The sequence below is a fragment of the Bufo gargarizans genome, chromosome 7, assembly GCF_014858855.1.
Source record: "Bufo gargarizans isolate SCDJY-AF-19 chromosome 7, ASM1485885v1, whole genome shotgun sequence".
NCBI classification, from domain to species: domain Eukaryota; kingdom Metazoa; phylum Chordata; class Amphibia; order Anura; family Bufonidae; genus Bufo; species Bufo gargarizans.
In genome coordinates, this window is record NC_058086.1 from 125,624,936 (window position 1) to 125,637,113 (window position 12,178).

Below are 12,178 nucleotides of genomic sequence, written 5' to 3' on the forward strand. Positions count from 1 at the left end.
GATCCCACCCCCGGGGCCCCCGTGGCGGGCCCCGGAAGCCCCCTTTTTTCCCATAGACTTTGACAGGGTAAATTTTCAAATCGCTCCCACTCGCCAGGCTTTGACGCTAAAGTCACCAAACTTGGGTCACTTAGTCATGGAGTCAACCCGAAAATTTTGGGCACATTTCGGGGACCCCAAAAAGTGGGCGGGGCCATACAGAACCAATCAAAATCTCCCCATTGACTTTAATGAGAACTTCAAATTGCTACTCCTCCCACATTTTTAGGAGTACAAATTCCAGACTTTGCAGACTTGGTCGGCACCCACCCGAGTACCTTGCTTTTGCTTTGTTACCCGATCCCACCCTCCGGGCCCCTGGGACAGGGCCCCCAAAATCCATGTTTTTCCCATTGACTTTGACAGGGACAATTTTCAAATCGCTCCCAGTCGCACAGATTTTAAACTAAAGTCACCAAACTTGGGTCACTTAGTCATGGGGTCAACGCGCAATTTGTTAGCACATTTCGGAGACCCGAAAATGTGGGCGGGGCCACACAGAACCAATCAAATTCTCCCCATTGACTACAATGAGACGTTCAAATTGCTACTCCTCCCACAGATTTAGGAGTATAAATACCGAACTTTGCACTCTTGGTCGGCACATACCCGAGTATCTTGCTTGTGCTTTGTTAACCGATCCCACCCTCCGGGCCCCTGGGGCGGGCCCCCGAAAACCTCTTTTTTTCTCCCATAGAGTTTTATTGGAAAAATGCAAATGTTTGTCACTCATACAGCTTCGGAGTGAAACTCACCAAACTTGGGTCACTCAGTCATGGGGTCAACCTGAAAATTTCTGTCACATTTTGGGGACATTAAAAAGTGGGCGGAGCTACAAACAACCAATCAGATTTTCCCTATTGACTTCAATAAGAAACCTTTAAATTGCTGTCATTCTCACAGTATTTAAGCCAGAATACCCAAACTTGGCACCGTAGGTCATTGGGTGACTGGATTCAAAAAATAATGAAAAAGTGGGCGGAGTCTACAACGGCCAATCAAATTTCAGCCATTTGTTTAAATGGGAAAAATTCAAACTGCCGCTGCTCTTAGACTGTTAATGGCAGGTTTCCCAAACTTGGTACAGTTGGACAATTTAGGATTAGGATTAAAATTTTGAAAAGTGGGCGGGCCCAAAAACAACCAATCAGATTTCTTTCATTGATTTCAATATGGAAAAAAAAAATTTCAGAAAATTGAAAAATGCTGCCATGATTGATGTCAGGGGCTTCAAATCGCTGAGATCAGGTCATAGATTACTTTGGATTCAAAAAATTTAAAAGTGGGCGGAGCCAACAACAACAAATCAGATTTTCCCTATTAACTTTAATGAGAAACCTTTAAATTGCTGTCATTCTCACAGTATTTAAGCCAGAATACCCAAACTTGGCACCGTAGGTCATTGGGTGACTGGATTCAAAAATTTATAAAAAAGTGGGCGGAGTCTACAACGACCAATCAAATTTCAGCCATTTATTTCAATGGCGAAATTTAAAACTGCCGCTGATCTTACACTGTTAATGGCAGGATCCCCAAACTTGGTACAGTTGGACAATTTAGGATTAGGATTAAAATTCAGAAAAGTGGGCGGGGCCAAAAACAACCAATCAGATTTCTTTGATTGATTTCAATGGGAAAATTGAAAAATGCAGAAAATTGAAAAATGCTGCCATTATTGATGTCAGGGGCTTTAAATCTCAGAAATCAGGTCATAGATTACTTTGGATTCAAAAATGGAAAAAGTGGGCGGAGCCAACAACAACAAATCAGATTTTCCCTATTCACTTCAATGATAAACCTTTAAATTGCTGTCATTCTCACAGTATTTAAGCCAGAATACCCAAACTTGGCACCGTAGGTCATTGGGTGACTGGATTCAAAAATTTATAAAAAAGTGGGCGGAGTCTACAACGGCCAATCAAATTTCAGCCATTTGTTTAAATGGGAAAAATTCAAACTGCCGTTGCTCTTAGACTGTTAATGGCAGGTTCCCCAAACTTGGTACAGTTGGACAATTTAGGATTAGGATTAAAATTTTGAAAAGTGGGCGGGGCCAAAAACAACCAATCAGATTTCTTTCATTGATTTCAATATGGAAAAAAAAAAATGCAGAAAATTGAAAAATGCTTCCATGATTGATGTCAGGGGCTTCAAATCTCTGAAATCAGGTGATAGATTAATTTGGATTCAAAAATTTAAAAAGTGGGCGGAGCCAACAACAACAAATCAGATTTTCCCTATTGACTTCAATGAGAAACCTTTAAATTGCTGTCATTCTCACAATATTTAAGTCAGAATACCCAAACTTGGCACCGTAGGTCATTGGGTGACTGGGGTCAAAAAAAAATTAAAAAGTGGGCGGGGTCTACAACGGCCAATCAAATTTCAGCCATTTGTTTAAATGGGAAAAATTCAAACTGCCGCTGCTCTTAGACTGTTAATGGCAGGTTTCCCAAACTTGGTACAGTTGGTCACTGGAGGACTGTGCCAATGTATATCTCATTTTGGGGATGCTAAAAAGTGGGCGGAGCCACAAACAACCAATCAGATTTTCCCTATTGACTTCAATAAGAAACCTTTAAACAGCTGTCATTCTCACAGCACCCAAACTCGGCAGGGTGGGTCAGTGTGAGACAAAGGTCAAAATTTATAAAAGTGGGCGGAGTCTACACTCCACCCAGTTACTCCGCCCACTCCAGTTGTAAGCTACTGGTGGAGGCAAGAACACATCACACAATTTCCCCAGAAATTGTACCTTTTCTAGTTCTTCTTATTCTTATTATAGCCAAATTTGCCACCCTAACTCCTCCCACAGTTTTTACACTACATAGACAAAAATTTACCAAAACGTGCAGATTGTACCCGATCGGATTGCTATTACTTTGTGGAGCGATCCCACCCCCGGGGCCCCCGTGGCGGGCCCCGGAAGCCCCCTTTTTTCCCATAGACTTTGACAGGGTACATTTTCAAATCGCTCCCACTCGCCAGGCTTTGACGCTAAAGTCACCAAACTTGGGTCACTTAGTCATGGAGTCAACCCGAAAATTTTGGGCACATTTCGGGGACCCCAAAATGTGGGCGGGGCCACACAGAACCAATCAAAATTTCCCCATTGACTGTAATGAGACCTTCAAATTGCTACTCCTCCCACATTTTTAGGAGTACAAATTCCAAACTTTGCAGACTTGGTCGGCACCCACCCGAGTACCTTGCTTGTGCTTTGTTACCCGATCCCACCCTCCGGGCCCCTGGGACAGGGCCCCCAAAATCCACGTTTTTCCCATTGACTTTGACAGGGAAAATTTTCAAATCGCTCCCAGTCGCACAGATTTGAAACTAAAGTCACCAAACTTGGGTCACTTAGTCATGGGGTCAACCTGAAAATTTCTGTCACATTTTGGGGACATTAAAAAGTGGGCGGAGCTACAAACAACCAATCAGATTTTCCCTATTGTCTTCAATGAGAACATTTTAAATTGCTGCCATTTCAACATTGTTAATGGCAGGGTTGTTAAACTTAATATATTCGGTTAATAGGTGACTAGAATTCAAATGTTTTAAAGTGGGCGGAGTCTACAGCAGCCAATCAAATTTCAGCTATATGTTTTAAATGGAAAATTTAAAAATGCCGCTGCTCTTAGACTGTTAATGGCAGGGTTCTGAAACTTGGCACAGTTGGTCACTGGAGGACTGTGCCAATGTATATCTCATTTTGGGGGACGCTAAAAAGTGGGCGGAGCCACAAACAACCAATCAGATTTTCCCTATTGACTTCAATAAGAAACCTTTAAACAGCTGTCATTCTCACAGCACCCAAACTCGGCAGGGTGGGTCAGTGTGAGACAAAGGTCAACATTTATAAAAGTGGGCGGAGTCTACACTCCACCCAGTTACTCCGCCCACTCCAGTTGTAAGCTACTGGTGGAGGCAAGAACACATCACACAATTTCCCCAGAAATTGTACCTTTTCTAGTTATTAAGTGTTCTTGCATAGCAAGACCACTTAATGTTATCTCACATATATATTCTTATTCTTATAGCCAAATTTGCCACCCTAACTCCTCCCACAGTTTTTACACTACATAGACAAAAATTTACCAAAACGTGCAGATTGTTCCCGATCGGATTGCTATTACTTTGTGGAGCGATCCCACCCCCGGGGCCCCCGTGGCGGGCCCCGGAAGCCCCCTTTTTCCCCATAGACTTTGACAGGGTACATTTTCAAATCGCTCCCACATGCCAGGCTTTGGCGCTAAAGTCACCAAACTTGGGTCACTTAGTCATGGAGTCAACCCGAAAATTTTGGGCACATTTCGGGGACCCCAAAAAGTGGGCGGGGCCACACAGAACCAATCAAAATCTCCCCATTGACTGTAATGAGACCTTCAAATTGCTACTTCTCCCACATTTTTAGGAGTACAAATTCCAAACTTTGCAGACTTGGTCGGCACCCACCCGAGTACCTTACTTGTGCTTTGTCACCCGATCCCACCCTCCGGGCCCCTGGGACAGGGCCCCCAAAATCCACATTTTTCCCATTGACTTTGACAGGGACAATTTTCAAATGGCTCCCAGTCGCACAGATTTTAAACTAAAGTCACCAAACTTGGGTCACTTAGTCATGGGGTCAACGCGCAATTTGTTAGAACATTTCGGAGACCCGAAAATGTGGGCGGGGCCACACAGAACCAATCAAATTCTCCCCATTGACTACAATGAGACGTTCTAATTGCTACTCCTCCCACAGATTTAGGAGTATAAATACCAAACTTTGCACTCTTGGTCGGCACATACCCGAGGATCTTGCTTGTGCTTTGTTAACCGATCCCACCCTCCGGGCCCCTGGGGCGGGCCCCCGAAAACCTCTTTTTTTCTCCCATAGAGTTTTATTGGAAAAATGCAAACGTTTGTCACTCATACAGCTTCGGAGTGAAACTCACCAAACTTGGGTCACTTAGTCATGGGGTCAACCTTAAAATTTCTGTCACATTTTGGGGACATTAAAAAGTGGGCGGAGCTACAAACAACCAATCAGATTTTCCCTATTGACTTCAATGAGAAAATTTTAAATTGCTGCCATTTCAACATTGTTAATGGCAGGGTTGTTAAACTTAATATATTCGGTTAATAGGTGACTAGAATTCAAATGGTTTAATGTGGGCGGAGTCTACAACGGCCAATCAAATTTCAGCCATTTGTTTAAATGGGAAAAATTCAAAGTGCTGCTGCTCTTAGACTGTTAATGGCAGGGTTCTGAAACTTGGCACAGTTGGTCACTGGAGGACTGTGCCAATGTATATCTCATTTTGGGGACGCTAAAAAGTGGGCGGAGCCACAAACAACCAGTCAGATTTTCCCTATTGACTTCAATAAGAAACCTTTAAACAGCTGTCATTCTCACAGTATTTAAGCCACAACACCCAAACTCGGCAGGGTGGGTCAGTGTGAGACAAAGGTCAAAATTTATAAAAGTAGGCGGAGTCTACAACGGCCAATCAAATTTCAGCCATGTGTTTAAATGGGAAAAATTCTAACTGCCGCTGCTCTTAGACTTTGATTGGCACAGTCTTCAAACTTGGCGCAGTTGGTCACTGGAGGAATGGGATTAAAATTCAAAAAAGTGGGTGGAGCCACCAACAGCCAATCAGATTTCAAGCCAACATCTTGTGGTTTCTTCAGAAACGCCCACTCCAGTTGTAAGCTACTGGTGGAGGCAAGAACACTTCACACAATTTCCCCAGAAATTGTACCTTTTCTAGTTTTTGTTGTTCTTCTCATGTAATGTAGTACTTTTTTTTTGTACTTTGCAGGATGGGAATGTGTAGTGTATCATGTTTTTCCAACCTGCAAAGTTTTTTTGTTTTGTTATATAGATGATATATATATTTATAGAGATATTTATTTACATATATATATCTCCCAATGTATATAGAGATATAGATCGGTAAATAAATATCTCTATAAATATATATATATAGATCCATTATATATACACAGCACTGCTACATCAGAAAAACTGAATTCTGCTACATTTGACACAGTCAGCACTGCTATATCTCAGCTCACCTACACTTCATTTGATAAATTCAGCTGTCAAACTCATTTAACAAACACAGCCCTCATACATCTGACAAACCCAGCTCTACTGCATATCAATCTCCTACTAAAGAACTCATTTTACTACAGGTGACAAACTTTGCTCCGCTTCTATGAAATAAAACCCCAGCATTGTCCCATTTGAGGGTCTCTGCCTTGTTACATCTCTGCTACACCTGACAAGCCAAGCACTGCTACATGTGTAGAACTCAGCACTATGTGTAAAGAACTGAATCCCACTACATTTGACAAACTCAGCTCTGCTACATCTCCACTGCATCTCAGCTCTCCTACATTACATTTGACAAGCTCAGCTGACAAACTCATTTGAGAAAGTCCACTCTACTACATCTCTGCACCACATGTAAAGATCCAAAAGCACTACATTTGACAAACTTAGCACTGCTACATCCCTGATACATTTCATCTGTCCTACATCTGACAAAACACAGCTCTACTGCTCATCATTCTCCTACATTGGAACAACTCGGTGTACTACAGGTGACACATTTAGCTCTGCTACTCTGAAAACAAACCTGTCACATTTTAAGGCTTGTGCCTTTGATCTTTGTCAGCTTCAAACACGGGCAAGGCTTACTTGTATGTGGTTGCCCAGGGGGAGGGGGCTTTGAGGTCTGAAGTCGGTCAGGGCTCTGGTGCTGATAGCGGCCGACAGCCACGTGCAAAGGGCACCACAGTGGATAAGGCAGATGCTGGTTTGACTAGGCTGCTGGAGTGGTGGGGATCGCGCATGCTCAACCCCTCACAGGAGCCTGCCGCAGCCAGATACAGGGGGAGAGGGGGCGGACACACAAGGCTCCGACATTTTGTGTACAGAGCCGGGCCGGGCAAGGAGAAGCCTGTACACGGGACGTCACCACCAGACCTGGTGGATGACGTCACTGGTCACGTGACCCGCATAGAAATAAAAGTATTATTAGATAGGTTATAAGTCACATGGGCATATATTTATATAACTCGGACAACCCCTTTAATAGTATTTGGAATTTTTGAGCTAGTTTAAAGGAGTATTACAATTTCAGCAAATAAAGCATATTTTGTATAATGAAAGCTAAAGAATTTCCCGGTATCCTTTCTGTATCCGTCCCTTATGGGTTTCTAGACCTAAGCTTGTAGCCATCCAGTAAGAACTCTCCTTCATCACTTACAAACTTAGATCTTGAAAATGAAACAAAGAAGCCTAAATATAATACCCCTTTACGTTACAGATACTCTTTCAAATTTGTGAGAGTTTTTGTTACTGGTTAGATTCTTACGTGAGCATTTGGGTTCAGGTTTCCATCCAGTTTTAGTACAGTAGATTCTTGTCCAACTCCATGGCTGATAATTGCTCTCACAATAATAATATAAATAGCTTCCAACTTCTCTCGGATAATCTCTGACAATAATTCCATGTTTTATGTCAGGTCTGTCACATTTTTTACCTGCAGAAATAAAAATAAGAGAAAGAGAACTTTTAGGTACAAGTCCCAAAAAGATTACAAAAGACCCCTAAGATTAACAAGATCTCGATGGCACATATGGTTGGCAAAGCAAATACAATTATGTATCAGGTGATCATCTCTGCTACTCCTGATTCCATATAATATGTGTTATATAACCTCAGCTTGAAGAGCGTTGTACATGTACAGTGCAGCGGGAAGTGACGGTGCCCAGATCAGGCGGGCACGGGAGCTGCGATCCCTTGATCAGAACAGGGACTGGCTGTTACTGACAGCCAGGGCCCTGCTGTATAACCCCTGTTTTAACTCCCTACATGCCAAGGCAAATGCTGATTGCAGCATCTAAGGGGTTTACAGAGGGAGGGGGCTACCTCTCTCAATCTATCAGCTCCCAAGTGTTTAAAAAAAAAATATTTCAAGTAAAAAAAGCTCCATTTCCCCCTCCATTTGCCATTTTTAAAATAAATAGATCTACATCTATCACTGCATTGAAATCAACCAGCCCTATAAAATATCACATGATCTACACTGCCATAAAAAAAAATTAAAAAATTTAAAGTATGCCAAAACAGCCACTTTCTGGCTAACTCGCCTCCCAAAAATGAGTGCTGAGCAAGCGGAATTCGGTCGGAAGTTTAGGAAAACTTTGATTTGCTCTTCGTGGCGGCTGCACGTGATACAAAGTGAAAGTAAGAAGCTCAGGAATCCGAGATCACCCATAATGCTGTGCAGTAAGCCAATCCACAGAAAGCCACCCCCTATGATGTCACAGTCCTATAACACCCTCATCCCCACAGTCTCCTCCATTGTCCTGGGAGCCGATCATAAGAAGAAACGTGGCAAGCGTTCATGTGCTAGGGACAGTGTTGCTGAAAACGATTAATAGAAGAATATTGGAGAGTGCAGGGAGACATTCTGCGTTACTTTTATTTATTTATTCCTACATCTGCCGTAAATGTAATTCAATACCAATAAGACTGAAGCCTTGGGGCCAAGTCTTAAAGGGAGTCTTTCACCTAATCTGAGCGTTTTAGACCGCTCAGATCAGGTTATAGACTCTTTAACCCTCATTACGATCATACCTTTGTCTTATGTGTCCCTCGCCCAGATAATGAAAATAACACTTTTTAAACTTATGCAAATTACCTTCTGAAGGTGCCCAGGGGCGGCGTTACTGGGCGATGTGCCCAGAAAAACACACCTCCAGCCGGCGGACGTCACGAGCGGCACCAGAGGACGGCGGGCTAGGAACTGGCCCGGACCTGCGCACTGCTCTGCCCATTATGGGCAGATGAACAGCTTTTCATATTGAGCATGCGTCGGCCAACTATGTCTCCCTGTCTTCCTACGCGCTGTAAAACGCTCAACAAGGAGAAACCAATGCTTCCCTATGGGAATAGTTCTCACCTGGGCGTTTTACAGCGCGTACGAACGCGCTGTAAAACGCCCGACGCCCCAAGAAGTACATGAGCTTCTTTGGGGCGTCTTGTCGCGCGTTCCCGTACATAGACTTTCGGGAACGCGCGACAATGGGCGTTCGCTTGTCTCTGTATGCGCGATTGCAAATGACGGTACAATCGCGCATACAGAGCGCTCCTTTCAGAATGCTCAGGTCTGAACCCAGCGTAAATCATGTGCAAAAGGAGGAAAAGCAGATAGCAGAAAAAGGGCTCCCACCTGCAGGGCAGGAGAGAGCTGGGGTTGGAGAAGTGGGTATGCCAGAGCTGATTTTTTTATTCTGTGTTTACGGTAAACTAACCTGCAGGAGATTGAAGGCAAGAACAGCAATAATATGCATTGTACCCCCACCTAAACAGCCAAACCCTATACCAGGAACAGCCCCTGTTTAACCCCTTTCCTAATCTTCATGTATATGTACATACAAGAGGGAATGCGGTTTCTTGCCGCATCCCCACATGCATGTACGTGATCTGATCGGGAGGGTGCATGAGCTGCACACGCCGATCAGCAGCAAGGGTCTGGCTGCTACTGACAGCCAGGCCCCTTCTGTATTTGCTGGCATCGCTGTATGCGCTGATGTTGACGAATTAACCCTTCACATGCCGTGGTCAGCGCTGACCTCAGCACGTGTCAGTTTTATAGAGGAAAGGGACGTCCTCTGACTCCATCGGCCCCCCGCACTGCAGTAACAAGGGGCCAATAGTTGCTATGGTAGCCCCGATGCCTTACACAGGCATCGAAGCCTGCCATCTACAGAAGCCTAGGATATCCAGCCCCCAGGCTGTCAGCGTCTTGCACTTTAAGACACTGACAGTTGAATGCAGGACAATAAAGCAGGTGCGGACCTGTGCAGGCCTGTGGTTCCCCCCAACATCTGCCACCCGCCCGTGGCCTGCTGCCCCCCTTGACCGTCCTCACCCAGCTCTGAATCCTCCTTCTTCAAATGGCAGGGGGAGGAGCCGGAGCATCTCCTCTCCTACATAGCGCCACATACCTCTTACATCCAGTGATGTCACCTTTGTTGTAGACGTTCTCTTTCCTCATCTTCTCCATTCAGACCAGACCACCATGATGATTTTTCAGCCATCAACCGTCTCTGCAGAGATTAACAAACAGACATTAGTTTCCCACATTTCCATCATCTTCACATCTTCTGAACACCCTTTCCTGCCACCCCCAATACTGTGCCCGCTGTGCCCCCAATACTATAGAAACAGTCCCCCTGGAAATACTACTACACACAGATAGCGCCCCCTTCAACAATTATTGGCACACAATGCTCTAAAAAAATAACTGCGCCCAGACACTAATAGTATAAAGATAATGTCCCCCAAAAATGATTGTGCTAAGCTGATACTGTGGCAGGGTGCCCCCCAAAGTAACAGGGCTCCCCAAAATAGAAATCATTCTCTGCCAGAGCACACTTAGTAGTAATAATGCCCCTATAGTGCCCATACTAGTAATCATGTTCCTCACAGCCCCCCAGTATTAGCAAAGCTTCGCATAATACCTCCTAGTACTAATAATTCTCCCTACAATATGACAGTACATGAAATACCCCCGCTTAGTGCCCGCTGTTGAGCTATTGTCCCCATAATGTATACCAGTATAAAATACCCCTATATAGTGCCCCAGTAAATGCCCTCATAGTGCTCCTCTCCCCCTTCCCCATAGTGTCCCCCATAATATGCCTGTAAAAAATGCCCCTTCTAAGTGCCACCATATGCCCCAATAGTGCTCCTCTCCCCCATAGTGCCGCTCTCCCCTATAGTGCGTACCATAATGTGCCAGTAAAAAAATGCCCCCTTAGTGCCACCAGATGCCATAATGCCCCCATAATGTGCCAATAAGAATAAAGGCCCCTTTAGAGCCCCCACTTCCCCTTAGTGCCCCCAAATAATACCCCTATAGTGCCACCAGATGCCCCATAGTGCCATTCTCCCCTATAGTGCCCCCCATAACGTGTAAAAAAAAAAAAGCCCCTTTAGAGCCCCCATAGTGCTCCTCTCCCCCATGGTGCCCCCCAAATAATGCCCCTATAGTGCCACCAGATGCCCCATAGTGCCGTTCTCCCCTATAGTTCCCCCCATAATGTGTAAAAAAAAAAGCCCCTTTAGAGCCCCCATAGTGCTCCTCTCCCCCATGGTGCCCCCCAAATAATGCCCCTATAGTGCCACCAGATGCCCCATAGTGCCGTTCTCCCCTATAGTTCCCCCCATAATGTGTAAAAAAAAAAGCCCCTTTAGAGCCCCCATAGTGCTCCTCTCCCCCATGGTGCCCTCCAAATAATGCCCCTATAGTGCCACCAGATGCCCCTAGTGCTGTTCTCCCCTATAGAGCCCCCCATAACGTGTAAAAAAAAAAAGCCCCTTTAGAGCTTCCATAGTGCTCCTCTCCCCCATGGTGCCCCCAAAATAATGCCCCTATAGTGCCACCAGATGCCCCCTAGTGCCGTTCTCCCCTATAGTGCCCCCCATAGTGTGTAAAAAAAAGCCCTTTCAGAGCCCCCATAGTGCTCCTCTCCCCCATGGTGCCCCCCAAATAATGCCCCTATAGTGCCACCAGATGCCCCATAGTGCCGTTCTCCCCTATAGTGCACCCCATAGTGTGCAAAAAAAAAGCCCCTTTAGAGCCCCCATAGTGCTCCTCTCCCCCATGGTGCCCCCCCCCCCCATAATGTGCCAGTAAGAAGTGCCACCCAAAAATAAAAATACCACCAGATGCCCCATAGTGCCGTTCTCCCCTTTAGTGCCCCCATAGTGCCAGCTCCCCCACTCCAAAAAAATAAAAAATAAAAAATATACACTGATACTTACCTCCATCAGCAGCGATGCGATGCAGGTCTCTTCCGGCCTGTGTCCGTCCCTGCTGATAGGCTGCAGGCATTAGTGCGTGCGGCATATCAGAAGAACAGGGGAGGGACACACCTCTCCCTCCCCTGCTCTGCCGCAGCACAGGCATCTGTATCGCCGTCCTAAGGACAGCGATACAGATGGATTAGATATGGAGATGAGCGCTTCCACAATGGAAGCGCTCATCTCCTACTGGCCCCCTGGCCCCCCCCACCATCGCTGCCGCCGCAAATGCCCACAATTATATCCAGGGCCGCGCCGCCTATG

At 45.2% G+C, this 12,178-nt stretch overlaps 1 protein-coding gene across 1 annotated transcript in view; it reads right to left on the reverse strand.

The window, feature by feature from the left end:
- LOC122944191 (complement receptor type 1-like) overlaps window positions 1-12,178 on the reverse strand; it is a 380,940-nt gene that overhangs the window by 194,731 nt on the left and 174,031 nt on the right. The window contains exon 6 of the mRNA XM_044302417.1: window positions 7,413-7,580. Coding sequence (XP_044158352.1) covers window positions 7,413-7,580 — 168 coding nt within the window. The remainder of the gene's footprint in view (window positions 1-7,412; window positions 7,581-12,178) is intronic.